Here is a 24636-nt window from a genome sequence, read left to right on the forward strand (position 1 = left end):
TTGGGTTATGGTCGAGAATAAGCTTTATGTGGCCTCTCTGGACTCCCATATATTTGCACTAAGTTTAGTCGGGCACCATTTGCAGTCATCAGCCGACATTTGAAGCAAAAAAAATCAGGTAAAAAAAAAAAAAGACGCGTCGCCGCACCAGTTTTTGGGCAAGCTCCATACCAGAAACCGGAGACTTGACTTTTTTTTTTGGCCTAATGCTTTGATTTTCATTGGTTTTATTGTTAAAGTAGGAGTCAGAATTATGATTTTAATGAAGTAGTAGATCTCCTTGAGTTCTAAAGAAGGTCTAAGTGAGATTATTGGCTCTGGAAAAACACACTTCTATCTGAGTAAAGAATGTTGACAAGAAAAACAGTATTCCCATATCAAATAATGAAACCACTACGCTAGTTACTTGACTTAGTATTTTTTCTCTGACAAATGTTAACAATAGTTCAAAAAGAGGATATCTTGAACGATCTTATAACTGTCACAAGTACAACATTATTAATACATACAGAATAATCAAAAACTCATTAATTTAACCCTCTTGCTTAAGAGGTCACCAATGGTCAAATTTTTCTTCCTCACCTCCTGGCCTACTGTGTACAAACCAATGGGGGTCTTGACCAATATTGACCCAAGTAATAACCATTTTTCCATAGGAGGTTAAAAAATAAAATAATGATAATACAAAATATTTATATGGCACTATATGAAGAACAGAGTACCTTACAATAACAAAGAGGGAAGAAATGTGAACTATACAAAATACAAAAACCAAACCAACAATTACGAACTAACAAAGTAAACAAGCATATCAGGAAGGTTCTGGGGAAAGAAATGTCTTGAGGAGGCATTTAAAGACATGCAACGAAGCAGCTTCTTTCAGACTTGTAGGGAGCGTGTTCCACAAGCGGGGCACTGCGACTGCAAAGGCACTGTCCCCGGCCTTCCTTTTAGATCTAGGAATGGAAAGCCGGGTCAAGTCTGAGGATGAGCGGAGTCGATGCCTAGGTACATCAGGGACAGTATCGATATGCAAAATTGCTGTTGTACCTTCAAAAATTATCCATTGTTTGCCGAAATATTCCTCTCAGTCTTAACTTGTATTTTCTTGTCCAGGTGTCGGAGTCTTTTCGTGAAGGTTGCGATCAAGGTGGTTTCTACTGGCTGACTGCCACCCTGCTCGGTCAAGACGGCACAGTGATTGAGCAACAGACCACCGGTCAGCAGGACACCATCAACACCAGGTCAGGGGGATGGATACCGGTCTGCTTCACCTTCAAGAACTACGGCCCCGGAGTCCGCAGTGTCGGCATCGAGACTGTCGGTGAGACCGTTATACGCATTTGTCTTAATCAAGCAAACTTTAATCCTCCATTCTGATTGGTCGATCCGTGGCAGCACCATTGTGGTGTTATCCCCTATTGCGCTGTCCATATCAAACAATGTGTGCTGCGTGCTATTGTAAGATGCACTAGTCCGTATGTATTTTAAGTTGGTAAATTGTGAATTGTGCGTAAGTGTTATTGAAATTGAAAGTTTGCAGATGGCACTTTATCATAGTTCTTTCATGAGAGAAGCCGTAAGATCACTGGCTTCTGTGTACAAGCAGATAGTGACTGCCACCATTTTGCATCTGGAGGTAGAGAAGAATGGGCTTCCAGATCTAGGGCTATGTCTGTGGGCTTCATGCGTAAACAAGAGAGGGCGCTTTTCACCACTTTTGAGAGCCCAGTGAACGGGACACACATGTGCATGTACTTGTTCACGGGCATATAGTGCGAAATACGCACGACTTATTATAATCTTACTGTCCACATTGCCATTGCCAGCTTTGTGTGAGGGTCAGGCGTCATCGGCAATGCATTCAAATATCTCTCCCAGTGGTCTCCCCCAAAACTTGTGCACGAAGCCCGCTGCCAGCATGCCAGTACATTTTTAATTGACAAAGACCTTGACCATTGCTCAAGACAAGAGATACGGAGGCAGCTTCTTATTCAAACTCTCCATTCTCAGCCAAAGATATGAAGATGTGGGCGGGTCACTTTGGGCCCTACGTTTCCGCGGCCTGCATCCGCGTCAAGAGCGAAGTGACTGCAGCCGCCGGAGACAACTACGACGATATCCCGTTACACACTGGAGCTAGCTTCACTAAGGACCTGGATGCCATGGTGCGTGGCCTGTATGCGAGGCATAAAGACGAACTAGCTGAGATGCAGAACACTTTGGGTAAGCGGTCGTCTTGATCAGCAGTCTCAAAATGACTGGAAAAGTTGAGAATAGGTCATTTTGTTTTAGGCTGCTGCAATGAAGTCATTTTGGGAGTACAAACATGTCACAGATAGTTTTTGCATTTGTTTGTCTCGTTTTGTTAGGTTTACATGTAGGCACTATTGTGAGGTTTCTGGCAAAATGAGACAGAACTGGGCACAGGCCGTAGTGGAGAAAAATGCCCCCGCAAAAAATGAATGGGGGTGATTTTTTTCAATTTTCAGATTTATTGAAATTTGGAATCTTTGATACGTCCAACACACATATTTTAAAGAAATAGTATAAAAATCATGGAATAAATGTGTTTTTAAGCTATAAACGTCTGACACTCATATTTTTAAGAAATAGTATAAAAATTGTTTTTATAGCTAAAAACAATTGGCATCTTTCATTTTCACTACAACAAAACTTTAAAGACCTTTTTCTCAGTATTTAACCTTTTCGACATGTCGATGAATGCAAACTTTAAACAGCCATAACTTGTCAATGTAATATCTGATTGAAGTGTAACAAACAGTACTATAATGAGAATTTTATTCTCTTTTCTAATACCCGCAAACCCTCATTTTGACCTCTGCCCAGTTCTGTCTCATTTTGCCAGAAGGAATGGTTTGAACCAGAACGTTTCTCGGACTATTTTCCCCTTTCCGTCTTCTTACCACCGACAGAAGAGACAGAAGTCCAGCGTGGTGCTGAGCAGGACGAAGCTAAGACCCCCACCCAGGCCACACCGCGACCCAAACCCAGTCATCAGCGCATCAAGCGTAAGAAGCGAGAGATCCGTGTCTTTGTCTCCAGCACCTTCAGGGATTTCACAGAGGAGAGGGAGGTAAGGGCGTAGTCGAGTCAATCTCAAGTCCCTGCAAGTCCGTCATAAGTCCTCCAATCCCAATTAACCTATCACCGTTTGCGAGTTAGCCACGCCCCTTAGACAACCCTGTGAAATTTTGTGCGTTAAATATTTGTTTGTCTCGGATTTTGCGTGTGCTGCATCCATTTGTATATCAAGTAAATTGGACAATATTTGACAAGCTACGTTGACGCGATTCTACCGCGATGGGTCATAAGGCGATTCTACCGCGATGGGTCAATTCAACTCACGTGTTGTTCAAATGAGCTTTGACAAAGACATTCCTTTGTTATTGTTCATGCACTGTTACTAGTGGTTGGACTTGTGATTACTTGTGATGGCCTTGTGATGGACTCAACTACACCCCTGCTAAGGACTATATTCACACCTGTTTCAGACCGGCGAACCGGAGTCACCCTGAACCAACATTATCAGAAGCGATTTCGACCCAAATAAATTTTTGGATGGATTGGTCAAATTGGCAAAAGATGTAACAAATGTGCATCATTTTGGCGATAAAGTTCCCACAATGCATTGCCTTCCTTCCCAGTATTCTGTGAACGAGAATATTACAATATCTTATGAAAGAATTTATGTAATTTTTGACCCACCCTAACAAAATGAGTCACAAGTCATCACCACAGCTACTATCTAGCAATTGACCCTGTGTACGAACCGCAGATGGGGGTTTGTTTACCACTTTGGAAAGCTTCAGAGGGACACACTTTGTGCGCTCACTGGTTTATGTGTGTATAGGATGTGAAGTATGCACGACTCGACCTATAGTGTGCATGAACCAGTTGCATCGTGCGTAAGCGTCAGGCAAGTCAGAAAGTTGAAAGTCTCGCCCAGTGGTCTCCCCCAACTCTCTCTTTGTAACCATCGAGTGGGTACTTGTGCACGGAGCCCATAGGCAATTTAACAGAATCTGACACAATGGTAACAAATAGGAACAGTCAATGATCAGAAGTACACTGACCTATTCCAGCCAAAACTGGAACCCACTGAGGAGGCAATGGCAACAGTGGATTTTGCAGGTCAACGCAGCTTGGTTAGGAACACAAGTTTCACTACACCAATGTCAGAATTCACCAAATCTGCTGCACCTTTATCGGAGATCAGCAAGACAGCTACTGTTGTCATATGATCCGTGGTGTTCCAGACCTCAACACGAAAAAGCTGCTCTTCAATGCCAACAAATATCGGAAACGAGGCCGCCCCATCCCAACTCTCCACCAACAAGTCTGTGCAAACCGACAATGTACAGAAGCATATCTTTTTGACATGGCACGTCCATGAGGATTTGAAGTTTCCCAATATGCGTGTATCCTGCCAATTGTTAGATTAACAAAGCAGTAAAACCAAATGAATGAATGAATCCTTTCACCCACATTAATATCTGTAGTTGTCAAATTGAGTGATACCTCAAAATGAAAAACAAATTATGTGCTTCCTTTAACATTTGAAAAATTACTTTTTTAGTGAAAAATTGTCCTTAAGACTATTTTTTTGGGGAGATCCGATCATAATAATGTAAGAAATGAAATGTGATTAGTGTGTCCAGATAAAATATGCCTTGATCCATCTTCAAGGTGCTGATCAAGAAAGCGTTCCGTGAGTTGAACAGGATTTGTCTGGACCGGGGGGTGTTCTTTACCTACGTGGATCTACGCTGGGGTATCACAGCGGGGCAGACCAACGACGGGAAAACAATCTCCATTTGCCTGAGAGAGGTACGGAAGTTGATGCCATGAATTTGTGCAAACCTTTTTCGAAAAAGATAAAAGATTAACATGTTTAATATCAATATCAATTTCTAAATATTTGTCAGGTTTAATATTGTTTCGAAGAGGCAGATTTAGAAATAGCAATAAAGATTAATTGAGGATGACATTAATTATTAAAAGATCAATTAACAAGTACTGCATGCACATGTGTTACCTGTGAAGCAAAGAACCCCTCTGCCATACCTTTCGACTCTTGCTTTAGGCTTAACAAAATCCCATTTATGTAAACTGTTAGTCACTTCTGTCCTGTGGTCTTTTTGTGAGATGGAATATTATTTGGTCCCTCGGTAAGATTGAGAAGTGCCGGCCGTACTTCATCTGTCTGATGGGCGATCGCTTCGGCTGGAGCCAGAGACAGACGCGCCCAGACAAACTACTCAACAAGAGCTATGACTATGCCATCGAGAACTTCAAACCCTTGGAGTGGATTGATCAGTATCGCTTTGAATCTAGCGTCACCAAAGTGAGTGTAGGGTCTGAAAACTTTATAAAAACATGATGTAACTTTTCATAAGATGCATTTGTTTTTTGGTGTCGGGTGATGTAAACCAAATTAGGTTTTGCCCTTCACCGACATATCAACACTGTATACTCAGTGTGTTACCTCCCGAGAGAAAGTTGGAAAAAAATCACTCGGGTGAGACGCGAACCCACGACCTCCTGCACTAGAAAGCATTTTTTTTTCAACTTTCACTCGGGAGGTAACACACTGAGTATACAGTGTTTATACGTCGGTGAAGGGCAAAACCTAATTTGATGATGTAACTTCACAACACAAAAGTTATTTGGGACATGCTTGTCTGACTTGACCGTTAAAGAGCTGGAGTTTTTAGGCCATCTTACATTCTTTTTTGTCCATATAATCTTACAGATTCTGCCACGTTCATGATTTTTATTAAATTGGATTTTTATTAAATATTGTTTACTAAAGTGTGTTTCATAGATCTGGAAAGTTTCAATATCAATTTGACAAAGTTTATTTGTATATGATCAGTAATACCTCGTTCATCCATCTGTGAATGACTGCATTTTCCCACACACTATAAATGGAAATTTAAAATTTGCCATTATTATGCATTGAAAATTTGACATTTTGCTCTTAACAAATGGTCGATTTTTATGAAATTGGTCTGAGAACGTTTGCAAGACATCTGAGTCTGATAATCAGAAAAAGCTCAGCATAAAAAAAATTGCGTAGCAGTGTACAGCCCTGCCCCCCCCCCCCCCCCCATGCAGCACTTTTAGGGTGAAGGAAAGTCCAAAGTGTTTTTAGCTTTTTGACAAACATATCTGTTGTGGATTACATTCTTACTAGCTTGAGATCATGCATGCTGCTCTGAAAGATAAAGCACTGAACCAAGGCCGCACCTTCTTCTATCTGCGAGAGCCTCGTATTAAGAGGGAAGATCTTGAACCAGACGAAGACGAGGATGAGCTACAGGCCGGAGTGGACGGAGCAAAGTCTGCTGCTGTAAGTCACAGTTACTGCTTCTGAGACTGCAGTTGGTTTTACTTGCAAAAGTGTATAGCCTGGAGTACAACATATTTTGTATTGTTATACCCCTGTCTTGAATACTGTATTTTCATTGGCCTAGAACGATCACGTGTTAAGTTTATAAAAAGTCATGGCACACTCCGTGTGGGATATCACTTACGTGATATCCCACAGGGAGTGTGCTATGACTTTGTACGTATGGTACCTACAGTGTGAAACGCTTGTATCGTTGGTACCCACGCTATTTTCACCATGCTTTCACACATGAGTGGGAGCAGTGAACTAGCAGACAATCATCAGCTGTTTCGAGCACGCAACATGCATGTGAGTTGACGTTCGATTGTCATGATTGTTGTGTTTAATGCTGTTTGTTTTCGTGATTATTACATCAAAGTCCAAAGAATCCAAGACAGAGGTATAACAAAACATTTGTTGACTGCTCTGATGTGGGATATGAGGTTTTGAACACCCTCGGGGCACAAAGCACCGTCGTCTTCGCCTTGGTGCTATGCGCCTCGGGTGTTCAAAACATCATATCCCACATCACAGCAGTCAACAATTGTAAAGTGTAACTTTTCACAAAAGTAACACAGTGTGCAGTTCTTGTAAAGGTTATTGTTTTGCCTTCAATTTGTAAATAGGCCAAGTTTTTAGCGAATGAGATCGCTGTATAACAATGCAATTTTCTTGGTACAAACACTAGAACAATCCCGCTCATTGAAGCAGTTTAGTAACCTTACTTCAATTGACAAATTGTAGATTGTAAACAACTAATGTTTGAATTGTAGCATAATGTAAATTTACCTGCGAGTTACATCTGATGACATCTATGATTTCATAATTTTGATGCACTCCTTAATGCAGTCGTCCTCCAATTATGAATAGCAGACTACCTTCCCAACATTGATTTGAAGTCATCCTTAATGATACCAGAATGGCAAATTGCCAAGTGCCAAGGTAACGGGGACAGCAAAAATGTCACACTTTGGACCCTGAATTTATAGAATGACCCCTGTCAGTTTGTTCTCCGAAAATGTACTTTTATTTTAATACTTTGTTGGTCTATTTTAACGCCTTTTGGTCTTTTTAGGAACAAAAAGATGCCAGCAAGAAGAAGAAGACAAAGTCGATGGGAGAGACACAGTGGCATTTTGATCGTCAGTATCAACTCAGGAAGTCGGTGGAGACATCTGGAATGCCTCTACGTCGATACTCCACGGCTGACGAAGGATGCACACTCATCCAGGATGTAAGGGCAGAGAAATTAGGAACTGCTGTGTTCAATTGCAAGAAATTATGAGGAGTTGTAAAATAAAAAGTGTCTTGATGGATGCGATATGAAAAATGGGGAAAAGGACAGCTGAGAAATTAGGAATCACTGTGTACAATTGAAAGAAATTATGAGTAGTTAAAGAAAAAACTAGTAATAAAAAAAATGGCAGTAAAACATTTAGCAAGGCAGTAAAACAGTGAGGCAGAGTAAAACAAATAAACCGAATTTTTTCTTGCCTGCTTCCTTTTTTCCCGCCTGCTTCCTTCTTTTCTTCTTTTTAAATGTTTTTTTGGCAATATATTCTGTCTTTTAGCTTTGCATGCAAGTTCATATTTTGTAGAAAGGATGATACTTTTGTGTCCTGTGGACTCAAACGTATCAGCGAAAGAGTAAAAAAATGGAAGAAGCCACCTGACATCTTGAGAAGCTCCGCTGTCTTGGGGGAAAAAGGGCCTCCGTTTTTTTCTAAAAACCCTAACAAGAATGTTTTTTTTTTACTTGGCGTAATGGGGTGACATAATATGGTAAGGCAAAAAAAAAAAAGGTCGGTCTCTGGTCAGCGCGCGCGTCGATTTTAATCATGTGCGTCAATCTTTTTTTCCCAAAATATTCCACGGTAGCTCCAACAGCGCCCTCTATTGCCGCACCGCAATTTTTTTTTACCAAAGTAGCACCAAGGAATGGGAAATTGCACCAAGGCAAATGATCGAGAGCACCAAGGCAAATATGGAGGACACCAATGTACATGAGGACACCAAAAATGCAAAATAGTACCCCACCTTGTCTGTACAATCCAAGCTTGAAGAAAAAAAAAGAAAAATCAAAAAAAAAAAAAAAAAAAAAACGCGTCGCCGCGTCAATTCCAGAACTTCGGTCTGACCAGAGACCAAATATTATTTTTTTTTTGGCCTAACAGTGCAGCCTGCTCTACTAAAACCCCTCATTAGGAAACTGCTCCTAATCAGTTTTTAGTTTTTATACAAACTCAAATGCCAGGGTTCCCAGTGCTTACCCCAATGTACTTCAATTCGTTGAATTTTGAAAACTTTTCATTTAAAGGAAGAGCATATCACTTGCAGCTGTCCAAAAAGTAACTGACGAAAGTTTTGTTGAAAACTTACTTGGTTTAAAGATAGTAATGGCACTAAACTCCCTGTGAAATTATTCTTTCTGGCGTGCTGTCATTTGGAAGAAAACAATAAAAGAAGGCCATACCCCTTATTTTTTTTTTTTGCTGGTTGATTGATTGATGAGTTAGTCAATTTGTCTTCAAGATTGTATAAATATCACTCATAGCATATTCGGGAATTTACGGAATAAGTAACACAGTTTTATCCCCAAACTAGTCTAATTGATTTATTTGTCTTCATTTCAGGACCTAATGTGGTGCATAGACCAAGACTTCCCCCCAGGCACGGAGCTGACCGCCTTACAGCGTGAGCACGAGGCTCACCAGGCCTTCGCCGAGCCGCGTCGTCGCATCTACATTGGCGGCTTGGAGTACATCAAACAAATCAACGAGTTTGTTCTCAAGGTCGGCCGACAAACTGACCAGGAGGAGTCTGCCAACGTGCCTCTGATCATTCTTGGGGAGTCAGGATCGGGCAAGTCGGCCCTCGTTGCTAACTGGTCCCACCAGTATCAAGAGGCTAACCCTGATGCGTTTCTCTTCATGCATTTCATTGGGAGTTCGTCGGAGAGCGCTTCTCATCTGAATCTTCTACGCCGGTAGGTCAACCTTCAGTGTCGAAATTTTCAATTTTGGGGTTTTACTTTTTCATTGTGATTGGAAAAATATAGTCTTAATAAGGCCCCCAAAAAAAATATTCGGTCTCTGGTCAGACCAAAGTTCCGAAATTGACGCGGGGACGCGGCTTTTTTTTTTTTTTTTTGGCTTTTTTTTTTTTTCTTCAAGCTTGGTTTATACAGACAAGGTGGGGTACTATTTTGCTATTTGGTGTTCTCATGTACATTGGTGTCCTCCATAATTTGCCTTGGTGCTCTCGATCATTTGCCTTGGTGCAATTTCCCATTCCTTGGTGCTCTTTGGTAAAAAAAATTGAGGAGGTGCGGCAATAGAGGGCGCTGTTGGAGCTACCGCGGAACATTTTGAAAAAAAAAAGATTGACGCGCATGATTGAAATCGACGCGCGCGCTGACCAGAGACCGACTTATTTTTTTTTTTCGCCTAACATGTTTGTACATTTTTGTAGATATATATTTAACTTGGAGTAAGGGTACAAGGACTAGCTTCAGCAATAGTTTTTTTTACATACCCTTGCAATCCATGGCAATAAAGGGGGAGGGTGGTGGTCAGTGTACATTCACCGCTTTAATCTGTTCAAGTCAAGACTGACTGTTATTCCAGGTGAAGAAAATATACTTAGTTCTCCGTATAATATTATCTTTGTGCCAGGTTGTACGAAGAGATCAAGCAGTTCTTTGGTTTTGAGATGACCGTCCCTTCATCTCATCGTAATCTTGTCTTGGAACTGTCGACCTGGCTTCAGATGGCTGCCAAGCAAGCTAAAGTAGTGCTGGTACTGGATGCCTTGAACCAACTAGACACTGGCACTGGAGCAGGTAGGTTGTGTGAAGAGATCAAGCAATTCTTTGGTTTTAAGATGACCATCCCTTCATCTCATCGTAATCTTGTCTTGGAACTGTCTACCTAACTACAGACGGCTGCTGAGCAGGTTTAAAAGTGGAAAAAATATTTTGCTGATTGATATCTCAAAATTGAACAAGATTTGTGTTGATTTATAAATTCTGTAGGTGATGAGCAAGATTTGAAGTGGATACCTAAGGAGTTGCCAAGCAACGTGTGTATGATTTTATCAACTCTACCAGGGAGGGTGAGTCCACATTTTAATCCTCTTTTGCCATTTTGGCTCTTGAGTCAAATGAACAATTACAGGGTGTCCCCCCAAAAAACCAAACCCTCAAAACGCCCGTTTTTCACAGCTTTAAAAAAGTCCCTCGCAAATATCAATACATATTTAGAGAGTATAGTTCATTAGCTTTTCAACAAACAAACAAAAGATTTCCTATCCGGTAAATATTTATTGAGTTATGCCCAATAGAAAACAAGTGCCGCTTTTTCATGTTGTCCACGGCGACTGATATTTTGCAGCCTCAATAAGAACACAGGCCGAAACTTGCATCCGTGAAAGAGGCTACCACGTAGAGGCAGAGCAGCACAGTAAGCATCTAAGAAGTTAACCAAACAGTCCTTTTTAGGACTACCATTTCTTCTAAAAGGACAAATGACCATTGTTGCAAAAAATGAAAAATAAAAAACATTCAACTAAACATAAAAAGATTAAAATATTTAAGAAAGCAAAGCTACCCTCGCACTAAATCCATTACCTTCCCACTGGAATGACAATTGAGACCGTGGACAAAATAAAAAAATAAGCACTTGTTTGAATTGGACATAACTCAATCAATATTTACCAAATTGGACAGATGTTTTCGTTGTTGAAAAGCTAATGAACTATACTCTCCAAATATGTATCAATATTTGTAATGTATTTTTTTTTTTAAAGCTGTGAAAGAGAAGGCGTTTTGAGGGCTCGCTTTTTTTTTTTTGGACACCCTGTATAACCAACATCCCTCATTTGGACCTCTGCCCAGTTCTGTCTCATTTTGTCAATATGCCTCACATAACTTTGTGTGATATCTAGGCCATGGATGCCGTCACTGCGGCCGGTTGGCCCTCAATGAGAGTCAATCCCCTCAACGTCAATGAGAAATCAGACATTGTGACTGGCTACATGAATCTGTATGGCAAGACATTGAATGAGGAGCAACGATCCATGATCATTGATGCTAAGCAGACGGATAATCCTCTCTACCTGAAAGCTCTGCTTGATGAGGTAAGGCAAACTTATTGCGGCTTTTTTCAAGAACAGAAATAATAATAGAATGAGACTGCTGTTTGGTTTCCACTTTCTGGATATAAACAAATAACAATATCATAATCAATTTTGAGACTGTACTTCAAAGAGTAAAGATTTAAAAATATCTAATACCTGAATTTGGCGAAATGTAATCTTACATTAAACAACCACGGCTTCACGTCTCAGCTTGCATCCCTAAAATAGAGCAAAACAGTGTCCCAATTTGCTAAAAAAATGTGGCCTATTCTGAAAAGACTCAAGCTGAGTCATATTTTTATTGTCAGACTTTGAGACAATATCTGTCATTCTTCACTTGTCTTCAAACAGTTAGTAAAAGTCTGTCCCAAGCCAATGTGGCTCATCAGGCCGGCGTTTATCTCCGGTTTCAGTAGCATGAAACGACTGAGAATATTTCTACTCCCCCTGGATGGGATGCTAGTCCATCGCAGGCTACTCCCCAGCTAATGCCGGTACCCATTTATACTCCTGGGTGGAGAGGGGCAAGTGGGGGTGAAGTGCCTTGCCCAAGGACACAATATATGACCAGCGGCTGGATTCGAACCCAGGACACTCTGATCGTGAGTCACGAACCCTAACCACTAGGCCACACACTCCCCTTTCAAACAGTTATGTTGCCTCTAATGGTCATTTTTGAAAGATTTGTACAGGGTGGCCCCAAAAAAGGTTTACACTTTTTCATACGCAGCTTTCTCAAAATTGGAAAGACATGTTGAAATTGTTCTATGATATTCCTAGACTACAAGATCTTGGTTGTATATGGTGAAAACGGCGTTAAAAATAAATGCTAAATTAAGAAATGGCAGCCATTTACAGAAAAATGGTCAGAAATTTGCATTTGAAAAAGTGTAAACTAAAAGTGTAAACTTTTTGGGGGACCACCATGTACAGATGTATCAATTCAAGAAAGCATTACCCCAAACTTTTACTGGCCATTTCACTGTTTTCACCTTTGTGACATCACAAACTTCATGAAGTGGGAATGACTTGGCAGTGAATGTCTGTTTCAAAACTAAATCTGTCCTTGCAAAGGAGTACTGATATATATTTTAACAAAATCTTTTCAATTGCCCCCTGTTCTTGACCATCTATCGAGAAGAGTCTGTTTCTGACAAAAATAACATGTCAAATACAGTGAGATCTCGATAAGTCAAACCTCAAGGGAACAGGTTCAACATTTGACTTCAGCAGAGTTTTGAGTTAAGCAGGGTTGTATATCATTGTCATACTGCTGATGGGAATGGATTCTTTGTTTGACTTAACAGTTGTTTTGAGTTATCAGAGTTTGACTTATCGAGATTTCACTGTAAGTTCAAGTAGTTTTCATGAGATCTATTGGTTATGAACCGTGCACACACTACTTTTTCATATCAAGATTGCATTTTGGAAATCTTGTCTCCTTCGACCTTTTCATTCCTCAGGTGCGTATGTATGGGAACTTCTTCCAGCTGACCACGGCCATCAAGGAATACTTGGCAGCCAGCAATCCGGGCGAGCTCTTTGTGAAAATCCTGGACCGAATGGAGAAGGACTTTGAACAAAGCATTGTCGAGAGGTTTGTCTCAAATTTGTATTCTTGATTAATCAGATTTAAGAGTGATTTTGCAGTTCCACAATTTTCTCATGTTTTTTTGTTGTTGTTGTAAAGCATTCTACAGTTTCCAAAGGGTTCAACTAAAGTTAAAAAATGATGCCCTTTTTTCGTAAATATGTTTGCATTCATGTACAAAAACTGTTTTATTGATACTGGCCAGACAACCATTTGATGATAGTATGTAAACTTGCCATAAGCAAAGACAGCAATATTAAATATCAATATTAAATATTTTCTTGGTTGGGGGAGTGCCTCTTTTAATTTATGAGCAAGTTGAACAACAATTGTTGGTCAATTTCTGGTTGATTCCTGACTTAATTTCGCCTGCGAATGCCTCTCGTGAAATGATAGTCAAAACATCACGGAACTTTAGGTCCTGGCTCCCTGCTGTGCATTATGATGCATGCGGTTATTGGTAACCAGTGATGCGAATGCCCTTGGTAGACCGGTCCCGAGACCGATATTAGTCAACAAGACTGTAGTTGACCTGAGTGGGGTAAAGGAAAGATAGTTAATATTTGTTTTTGGGAAAATTTGTGTTCTTTTGTCCTATTTGTAAGAACTTTGCATTGGAAAAGGTTAACAGTTTGCATGTCTTGACTTGCACAGCCCTGGCCTGGTACGAAATGCGACTACTGCCCTCTGGTGTTCACATCGTGGTTTGAGTGAACAGGAACTGCTACAATTTCTCAAGGTGAGAATTTTTTTTACAAAACCAAAATACTTGATCACAAAATACTTAGTCCTAACGTTTGATCCGGACCCAATTATGAAAGTGAAACAAGTTTAAACTTCTTTGTTTATATGTTTACTTATCAATCCGTGGCGCACCCAAAGGGGGGGCCCTCTGGGGGCTTTAGACCCCCCCCCTCCCACCAAGAGGTTGTCAATTTGTTTTTGGGGGGGTTCTTTTGGGTAAATATTTTTTGTTAGTCCCACAATTTGACCATGGTGATATTTATGTGGCCTATTTTCGAGCAGTATAGTAGGGGTGTTAATGGCACCACCAACGGACCCAAAAATACAAGTTGATCAAATTTGCTCAAAAAGTTCATACGAGGTGCCTAAAGGCCAGAATTGAATTCCCTGAAGAGTTCAACTCATTACATTCAGTATCCAGTGAGAAAAGAAAATTTTTAGATTTTTTACAAAATGCCCCCAAAACTTCAACGTTTTCCACAGCCGGCATCATAAAAAAAGTCAGTTTTTGAACCAAAAATACAACTTCACCAAATTTCCTCAGAAGTTCATACGAGGTGCCTAGAGGCCAGAATTGTATTCCCTGAAGAGTTCAACTCATTACATTCAGTATCCAGTGAGAAAAGAAAAATTTTAGATTTTTTACAAAATGTCCCCAAAACTTCAACGTTTTCCATAGCCGGCATCATTTAAAAAGTCAGTTTTGACCCAAAAATACAAGTAGATAAAATTTGCTCAAAAGTTCAAATGAGGTGCCAAGAGGCCAGAATTGAATTCCCGGAAGAGTTCAACTCATTACATTCAGTATCCAGTGAGAAAAGAAAACCTTTAGATTTTTTTACACAATGACCACAAACTTCAACGTTTTCCATAGCCGGCATCATCAAAAAAGTCAGTTTTTGACCAAAAAATACAAGTTGATCAAATTTGCTCAAAAGTTCACACGAGGTGCCTAGAGGCCAGAATTGAATTCCCTGAAGAGTTCAACTCATTACAATCAGTATCCAGTGAGAAAAGAAAAATTTTAGATTTTTTACAAAATGCCCCCAAAACTTCAACGTTTTCCATAGCCGGCATCATCGAAAAAGTCAGTTTTTGACCAAAAAATACAACTGCACCAAATTTCCTCAAAAGTTCATACAAGGTACCTAGAGCCCAGAATTGAATTCCCTGAAGAGTTCAACTCATTACATTCAGTATCCAGTGAGAAAAGAAACATTTTAGATTTTTTACAAAATGCCCCCAAAACTTGAACGTTTTCCATAGCCCGCATCATCGAAAAAGTCAGTTTTTGACCCAAAAATACCAGCGGATAAAATTTGCTCAAAAGTTCACACGAGATGCCTAGAGGCCAGAATTGAATTCCCTGAAGAGTTCAACTCATTACATTCAGTATCCAGTGAGAAAAGAAATTTTTTAGATTTTTTACAAAATGCGCCCAAAACTTCAACGTTTTCCATAGCCGGCATCATCACAAAAGTCAGTTTTAGACCCAAAAATACAACTTCACCAAATTTCCTCAGAAGTTCATACGAGGTGCCTAGAGGCCAGAATTGTATTCCCTGAAGAGTTCAACTCATTACATTCAGTATCAAGTGAGAAAAGAAAAATTTTAGATTTTTTACAAAATGCCCCCAAAACTTCAACGTTTTCCATAGCCGGCATCATTTAAAAAGTCAGTTTTGACCCAAAAATACAAGTAGATAAAATTTTCTCAAAAGTTCAAATGAGGTGCCAAGAGGCCAGAATTGAATTCACTGAAGAGTTCAACTCATTACATTCAGTATCCAGTGAGAAAAGAAAACCTTTAGATTTTTTTACACAATGACCACAAACTTCAACGTTTTCCATAGCCGGCATCATCAAAAAAGTCAGTTTTTGACCCAAAAATACAAGTTGATCAAATTTGCTCAAAAGTTCATACGAGGTGCCTAGAGGCCAAAATGGAATTCCCTGAAGATTTCAACTCATTACATTCAGTATCCAGTGAGAAAAGAAACATTTTAGATTTTTCCAAATTCCCCCAAAACTTCAACGTTTTCCATAGCCGGCATCATCAAAAAAGTCAGTTTTGACCCAAAAATACAACTTAACCAAATTTGCTCAAAAGTTCATACGAGGTGCCTAGAGGCCAGAATTGAATTCCCTGAAGAGTTCAACTCATTACATTCAGCATCCAGTGCGAATAGAGAAATTTTAGATTTTTTCCAAATTCCCCCAAAACTTCAACGTTTTCCATAGCCGGCATCATAAAAAAAGTCAGTTTTTTGACCCAAAAATACAACTTCACCAAATTTCCTCAAAAGTTCATACAAGGTGCCTAGAGGCCAGAATTGAATTCCCTGCAGAGTTCAACTCATTACATTCAGTATCCAGTGAGAAAAGAAAACATTTAGATTTTTTACAAAATGACCCCAAAACTTCAACGTTTTCCATAGCCGGCATCATCAAAAAAGTCAGTTTTTGACCCAAAAATACAAGTTGATCAAATTTGCTCAAAAGTTCACACGAGGTATCTCAAGGCCAGAATTGAATTCCCTGAAGAGCTCAACTCATTACATTCAGTATCCAGTGAGAAAAGAAACATTTTCGAACTTTTACGAAATACACCCAAAACTTCAACGTTTTCCATAGCCGGCATCATCGAAAAAGTCAGTTTTTGACCCAAAAATACAACTTCACCAAATTTGCTCAAAAGTTCATACGAGGTGCCTAGAGGCCAGAATTGTATTCCCTGAAGATTTCAACTCATTACATTCAGTATCCAGTGAGAAAAGAGAAATTTTAGATTTTTCCAAATTCCCCCAAAACTTCAACGTTTTCCATAGCCGGCATCATCAAAAAAGTCAGTTTTTGACCCAAAAATACAACTTCACCAAATTTGCTCAAAAGTTCACACGAGGTGCCTAGAGGCCAGAATTGAATTCCCTGAAGAGTTCAACTCATTACAATCAGTATCCAGTGAGAAAAGAAAAATTTTAGATTTTTTACAAAATGCCCCCAAAACTTCAATGTTTTCCATAGCCGGCATCATCGAAAAAGTCAGTTTTTGACCAAAAAATACAACTGCACCAAATTTCCTCAAAAGTTCATACAAGGTACCTAGAGCCCAGAATTGAATTCCCTGAAGAGTTCAACTCATTACATTCAGTATCCAGTGAGAAAAGAAACATTTTAGATTTTTTACAAAATGCCCCCAAAACTTGAACGTTTTCCATAGCCCGCATCATCGAAAAAGTCAGTTTTTGACCCAAAAATACCAGCGGATAAAATTTGCTCAAAAGTTCACACGAGATGCCTAGAGGCCAGAATTGAATTCCCTGAAGAGTTCAACTCATTACATTCAGTATCCAGTGAGAAAAGAAATTTTTTAGATTTTTTACAAAATGCGCCCAAAACTTCAACGTTTTCCATAGCCGGCATCATCACAAAAGTCAGTTTTAGACCCAAAAATACAACTTCACCAAATTTCCTCAGAAGTTCATACGAGGTGCCTAGAGGCCAGAATTGTATTCCCTGAAGAGTTCAACTCATTACATTCAGTATCAAGTGAGAAAAGAAAAATTTTAGATTTTTTACAAAATGCCCCCAAAACTTCAACGTTTTCCATAGCCGGCATCATTTAAAAAGTCAGTTTTGACCCAAAAATGCAAGTAGATAAAATTTTCTCAAAAGTTCAAATGAGGTGCCAAGAGGCCAGAATTGAATTCACTGAAGAGTTCAACTCATTACATTCAGTATCCAGTGAGAAAAGAAAACCTTTAGATTTTTTTACACAATGACCACAAACTTCAACGTTTTCCATAGCCGGCATCATCAAAAAAGTCAGTTTTTGACCCAAAAATACAAGTTGATCAAATTTGCTCAAAAGTTCATACGAGGTGCCTAGAGGCCAAAATGGAATTCCCTGAAGATTTCAACTCATTACATTCAGTATCCAGTGAGAAAAGAAACATTTTAGATTTTTCCAAATTCCCCCAAAACTTCAACGTTTTCCATAGCCGGCATCATCAAAAAAGTCAGTTTTGACCCAAAAATACAACTTAACCAAATTTGCTCAAAAGTTCATACGAGGTGCCTAGAGGCCAGAATTGAATTCCCTGAAGAGTTCAACTCATTACATTCAGCATCCAGTGCGAATAGAGAAATTTTAGATTTTTTCCAAATTCCCCCAAAACTTCAACGTTTTCCATAGCCGGCATCATAAAAAAAGTCAGTTTTTTGACCCAAAAATACAACTTCACCAAATTTCCTCAAAAGTTCATACAAGGTGCCTAGAGGCCAGAATTGAATTCCCTGCAGAGTTCAACTCATTACATTCAGAATCCAGTGAGAAAAGAAAACATTTAGATTTTTTACAAAATGACCCCAAAACTTCAACGTTTTCCATAGCCGGCATCATCAAAAAAGTCAGTTTTTGACCCAAAAATACAAGTTGATCAAATTTGCTCAAAAGTTCACACGAGGTATCTCAAGGCCAGAATTGAATTCCCTGAAGAGCTCAACTCATTACATTCAGTATCCAGTGAGAAAAGAAACATTTTCGAACTTTTACGAAATACACCCAAAACTTCAACGTTTTCCATAGCCGGCATCATCGAAAAAGTCAGTTTTTGACCCAAAAATACAACTTCACCAAATTTGCTCAAAAGTTCATACGAGGTGCCTAGAGGCCAGAATTGTATTCCCTGAAGATTTCAACTCATTACATTCAGTATCCAGTGAGAAAAGAGAAATTTTAGATTTTTCCAAATTCCCCCAAAACTTCAACGTTTTCCATAGCCGGCATCATCAAAAAAGTCAGTTTTTGACCCAAAAATACAACTTCACCAAATTTGCTCAAAAGTTCATACGAGGTGCCTAGAGGCCAGAATTGAATTCGCTGAAGAGTTCAACTCATTACATTCAGTATCCAGTGAGAAAAGAAACATTTTAGAATTTTTACGAAATGCACCCAAAACTTCAACGTTTTCCATAGCCGGCATCATCAAAAAAGTCAGTTTTTTGACGCAAAAAGACAACTTCACCAAATGTCCTCAAAATTTCATATGAGGTGCCTAGAGGCCAGAATTGAATTCCCGGAAGAGTTCAACTCATTACATTCAGTATCCATAAAGAAATCTTTTTTTTAGATTTTTTCCAAATTCCCCCAAAACTTCAACGTTTTCCATAGCCGGCATCATCAAAAAAGTCAGTTTTTTGACGCAAAAAGACAAATTCACCAAATGTCCTCAAATTTTCATATGAGGTGCCTAGAGGCCAGAATTGAATTCCCTGAAGAGTTCAACTCATTACATTCAGTATCCAGTGAGAAAAGAAACATTTTAAATTTTTTACAAAATGCCCCCAAAACTTCAACGTTTTCCATAGCCAGCATCATCGAAAAAGTCAGTTTTTGACCAAAAAATACAAGTTGATCAAATTTACTCAAAAGTTCACACGAGGTGCCTAGAGGCCAGAATTGAATTCCCTGAAGAGCTCATTACATTCAGTATCCAGTGAGAAAAGAAACATTTTCGAACTTTTACGAAATGCACCCAAAACTTCAACGTTTTCCATAGCCAGCATCATCGAAAAAGTCAGTTTTTGACCCAAAAATACAACTACACCAAATTTGCTCAAAAGTTCATACGAGGTGCCTAGAGGCCAGAATTGAATTCCCTGAAGAGTTCAACTCATTACATTCAGTATCCAGTGAGAAAAGAGACATTTTAGAATTTTTACAAAATGCCCCCAAAACTTGAACGTTTTCCATAGCCGGCATCATCAAAAAGGTAAGTTTTTGACCCAAAAATACAAGTTGATCAAATTTGCTCAAAAGTTTACACGAGGTGCCTAGAGGCCAGAATTGAATTCCCTGAAGAGCTCAACTCATTACATTCAGTATCCAGTGAGAAAAGAAACATTTTCGAACTTTTACGAAATGCAGCCAAAACTTCAACGTTTTCCATAGCCTGCATCATCACAAAAGTCAGTTTTTGACCCAAAAATACAAGTTGATCAAATTTTCTCAAAAGTTCACACGAGGTGCCTAGAGGCCAGAATTGAATTCCCTGAAGATTTCAACTCATTACATTCAGTATCCAGTAAAAAAAGATTTTTTTTTAGATTTTTTACAAAATGCCCCCAAAACTTCAACGTTTTCCATAGCCGGCATCATCGAAAAAGTCAGTTTTTGACCCAAAAATACAAGTTGATCAAATTTACTCAAAAGTTCACACCAGGTGCCTAGAGGCCAGAATTGAATTCCCTGAAGAGCTCATTACATTCAGTATCCAGTGAGAAAAGAAACATTTTCAAACTTTTACGAAATGCACCCAAAACTTCAACGTTTTCCAAAGCCGGCATCATCGAAAAAGTCAGTTTTTGACCCAAAAATACAACTTCCCCAAATTTGCTCAAAAGTTCATACGAGGTGCCTAGAGGCCAGAATTGAATTCCCTGAAGAGTTCAACTCATTACATTCAGTATCCAGTGAGAAAAGAAATATTTTAGAATTTTTACGAAATGCACCCAAAACTTAAACGTTTTCCATAGCCGGCATCATCGAAAAAGTCAGTTTTTGACCCAAAAATACAACTTCACCAAATTTGCTCAAAAGTTCATACGAGGTGCCTAGAGGCCAGAATTGTATTCCCTGAAGAGTTCAACTCATTACATTCAGTATCCAGTGAGAAAAGAGAAATTTTAGATTTTTCCAAATTCCCCCAAAACTTCAACGTTTTCCATAGCCGGCATCATCAAAAAGTCAGTTTTTTGATGCAAAAAGACAAATTCACCAAATGTCCTCAAAAGTTCATGCGAGGTGCCTAGAGGCCAGAATTGAATTCCCTGAAGAGTTCAACTCATTACATTCAGTATCCAGTGAGAAAAGAGACATTTTAGAATTTTTACGAAATGCACCCAAAACTTCAACGTTTTCCATAGCCGGCATCATCAAAAAAGTCAGTTTTTTGACGCAAAAAGACAAATTCACCAAATGTCCTCAAAATTTCATATGAGGTGCCTAGAGGCCAGAATTGAATTCCCTGAAGATTTCAACTCATTACATTCAGTATCCAGTAAAAAAAGATTTTTTTTTAGATTTTTTACAAAATGCCCCCAAAACTTGAACGTTTTCCATAGCCGGCATCATCAAAAAAGTCAGTTTTTGACCCAAAAATACAAGTTGATCAAATTTACTCAAAAGTTCACACGAGGTGCCTAGAGGCCAGAATTGAATTCCCTGAAGAGCTCATTACATTAAGTATCCAGTGAGAAAAGAAACATTTTCGAACTTTTACGAAATGCACCCAAAACTTCAACGTTTTCCATAGCCGGCATCATCGAAAAAGTCAGTTTTTGACCCAAAAATACAACTTCCCAAAATTTGCTCAAAAGTTCATACAAGGTGCCTAGAGGCCAGAATTGAATTCCCTGAAGTTCTCAACTCATTACATTCAGTATCCAGTGAGAAAAGAAACATTTTCGAACTTTTACGAAATGCACCCAAAACTTCAACGTTTTCCATAGCCGGCATCATCGAAAAAGTCAGTTTTTGACCCAAAAATCCAAGTTGATCAAATTTTCTCAAAAGTTCACACGAGGTGCCTAGAGGCCAGAATTGAATTCCCTGAAGATTTCAACTCATTACATTCAGTATCCAGTAAAAAAAGATTTTTTTTTAGATTTTTTACAAAATGCCCCCAAAACTTCAACGCTTTCCATAGCCGGCATCATCGAAAAAGTCAGTTTTTGACCCAAAAATACAAGTTGATCAAATTTACTCAAAAGTTCACACGAGGTGCCTAGAGGCCAGAATTGAATTCCCTGAAGAGCTCATTACATTAAGTATCCAGTGAGAAAAGAAACATTTTCGAACTTTTACGAAATGCACCCAAAACTTCAACGTTTTCCATAGCCGGCATCATCGAAAAAGTCAGTTTTTGACCCAAAAATACAACTTCCCAAAATTTGCTCAAAAGTTCATACAAGGTGCCTAGAGGCCAGAATTGAATTCCCTGAAGATCTCAACTCATTACATTCAGTATCCAGTGAGAAAAGAAACATTTTCGAACTTTTACGAAATGCACCCAAAACTTCAACGTTTTCCATAGCCGGCATCATCGAAAAAGTCAGTTTTTGACCCAAAAATCCAAGTTGATCAAATTTTCTCAAAAGTTCACACGAGGTGCCTAGAGGCCAGAATTGAATTCCCTGAAGATTTCAACTCATTACATTCAGTATCCAGTAAAAAAAGATTTTTTTTTAGATTTTTTACAAAATGCACCCAAAACTTCAACGTTTTCCATAGCCGGCATCATCGAAAAAGTCAGTTTTTGACCCAAAAATACAAGTTGATCAAATTTATTCAAAAGTTCACATGAGGTGCCTAGAGGCCAGAATTGAATTCCCTGAAGAGCTCATTACATTCAGTATCCAGTGAGAAAAGAAACATTTAAGAATTTTTACGAAATGCACCCAAAACTTCAACGCTTTCCATAGCCGGCATCATCAAAAAAGTCAGTTTTTTGACGCAAAAGACAAATTCACCAAATGTCCTCAAAATTTCATATGAGGTGCCTAGAGGCCAGAATTGAATTCCCGGAAGAGTTCAACTCATTACATTCAGTATCCAGTGAGAAAAGAAAAATTTTCGAACTTTTACGAAATGCACCCAAAACTTCAACGTTTTCCATAGCCGGCATCATCGAAAAAGTCAGTTTTTGACCCAAAAATACAACTTCACCAAATGTCCTCAAAAGTTCATACGAGGTGCCTAGAGGCCAGAATTGTATTACCTGAAGAGTTCAACTCATTACATTTAGTATCCAGTGAGAAAAGAGAAATTTTAGATTTTTCCAAACTCCCCCAAAACTTCAACGTTTTCCATAGCCGGCATCATCAAAAATGTCAGTTTTTTGATGCAAAAAGACAAATTCACCAAATGTCCTCAAATTTTCATATGAGGTGCCTAGAGGCCAGAATTGAATTCCCGGAAGAGTTCAACTCATTACATTCAGTATCCAGTGAGAAAAGAAAAAATTTAAATTTTTTACAAAATGCCCCCAAAACTTCAACGTTTTCCATAGCCGGCATCATCGAAAAAGTCAGTTTTTGACCCAAAAATACAACTTCACCAAATTTGCTCAAAAGTTCATACGAGGTGCCTAGGGGCCAGAATTTTATTCCCTGAAGAGTTCAACTCATTACATTCAGTATCCAGTGAGAAAAGAGAAATTTTAGATTTTTCCAAATTCCCCCAAAACTTCAACGTTTTCCATAGCCGGCATCATCAAAAAAGTCAGTTTTTGACCCAAAAATACAACTTCCCAAACTTTGCTCAAAAGTTCATACGAGGTGCCTAGAGGCCAGAATTGAATTCCCTGAAGAGTTCAACTCATTACATTCAGTATCCAGTGAGAAAAGAAACATTTTAGAATTTTTACGAAATGCACCCAAAACTTCAACGTTTTCCATAGCCGGCATCATCAAAAAAGTCAGTTTTTTGACGCAAAAAGACAAAGTCACCAAATGTCCTCAAAATTTCATATGAGGTGCCTAGAGGCCAGAATTGAATTCCCGGAAGAGTTCAACTCTTTACATTCAGTATCCAGTGAGAAAAGAAAAATTTTAAATTTTTTACAAAATGCCCCCAAAACTTCAACGTTTTCCATATCCGGCATCATCGAAAAAGTCAGTTTTTGACCCAAAAATACAAGTTGATCAAATTTGCTCAAAAGTTCACACGAGGTGCCTAGAGGCCAGAATTGAATTCCCTGAAGATTTCAACTCATTACATTCAGTATCCAGTGAGAAAAGAAACATTTTAGATTTTTCCAAATTCCCCCAAAACTTCAACATTTTCCATAGCCGGCATCATCAAAAAAGTCAGTTTTTGACCCAAAAATACAAGTTGTTCAAATTTTCTCAGAAGTTCATACGAGGTGCCTAGAGGCCAGAATTGTATTCCCTGAAGAGTTCAACTCATTACATTCAGTATCCATAAACAAATTTTTTTTTTTAGATTTTTTCCAAATTCCCCCAAAACTTCAACGTTTTCCATAGCCGGCATCATCAAAAAAGTCAGTTTTTGACCCAAAAACACAACTTCACCAAATTTGCTCAAAAGTTCATACGAGGTGCCTAGAGGCCAGAATTGTATTCCCTGAAGAGTTCATCTCATTACATTCAGTATCCAGTGAGAAAAGAGAAATTTTAGATTTTTTCCAAATTCCCCCAAAACTTCAACGTTTTCCATAGCCGGCATCATCAAAAAAGTCAGTTTTTTGATGCAAAAAGACAAATTCACCAAATGTCCTCAAAATTTCATATGAGGTGCCTAGAGGCCAGAATTGAATTCTCGGAAGAGTTCAACTCATTACATTCAGTATCCAGTGAGAAAAGAGAAATTTTAGATTTTATCCAAATTCCCCAAAACTTCAACGTTTTCCATAGCCGGCATCATCAAAAAAGTCAGTTTTTCACCCAAAAATACAAGTTGATCAAATTTGCTCAAAAGTTCATACGAGGTGCCTAGAGGCCAGATTTGAATTCCCTGAAGATTTCAACTCATTACATTCAGTATCCAGTAAAAAAAAGAAAATTTTTAGATTTTTTACAATATGCCCCCAAAACTTGAACGTTTTCCATACACGGCATCATCAAAAAAGTAAGTTTATGACCCAAAAATACAAGTTGATGAAATTTGCTCAAAAGTTCACACGAGGTGCCTAGAGGCCAGAATTGAATTCCCTGAAGAGCTCAACTC

The 24636-nt window shown here is 38.8% G+C and overlaps 1 protein-coding gene across 1 annotated transcript in view; it reads left to right on the plus strand.

The window, feature by feature from the left end:
* The window catches only part of LOC119729838, a 65465-nt gene that overhangs the window by 12245 nt on the left and 28584 nt on the right, over positions 1-24636 (plus strand). Inside the window, exons 13-26 of the mRNA XM_038202631.1 lie at positions 1117-1324; positions 2014-2226; positions 2937-3097; positions 4711-4851; positions 5198-5368; positions 6221-6376; positions 7491-7649; positions 9049-9401; positions 10090-10256; positions 10449-10528; positions 11360-11551; positions 13015-13148; positions 13797-13881; positions 14169-14172. Of these exons, the coding sequence (XP_038058559.1) occupies positions 1117-1324; positions 2014-2226; positions 2937-3097; positions 4711-4851; positions 5198-5368; positions 6221-6376; positions 7491-7649; positions 9049-9401; positions 10090-10256; positions 10449-10528; positions 11360-11551; positions 13015-13148; positions 13797-13881; positions 14169-14172 (2224 nt within the window). The remainder of the gene's footprint in view (positions 1-1116; positions 1325-2013; positions 2227-2936; positions 3098-4710; positions 4852-5197; positions 5369-6220; positions 6377-7490; positions 7650-9048; positions 9402-10089; positions 10257-10448; positions 10529-11359; positions 11552-13014; positions 13149-13796; positions 13882-14168; positions 14173-24636) is intronic.

This window comes from Patiria miniata, unplaced genomic scaffold (genome assembly GCF_015706575.1).
Source record: "Patiria miniata isolate m_02_andy unplaced genomic scaffold, ASM1570657v1 HiC_scaffold_21, whole genome shotgun sequence".
In the NCBI taxonomy this organism is placed as follows: domain Eukaryota; kingdom Metazoa; phylum Echinodermata; class Asteroidea; order Valvatida; family Asterinidae; genus Patiria; species Patiria miniata.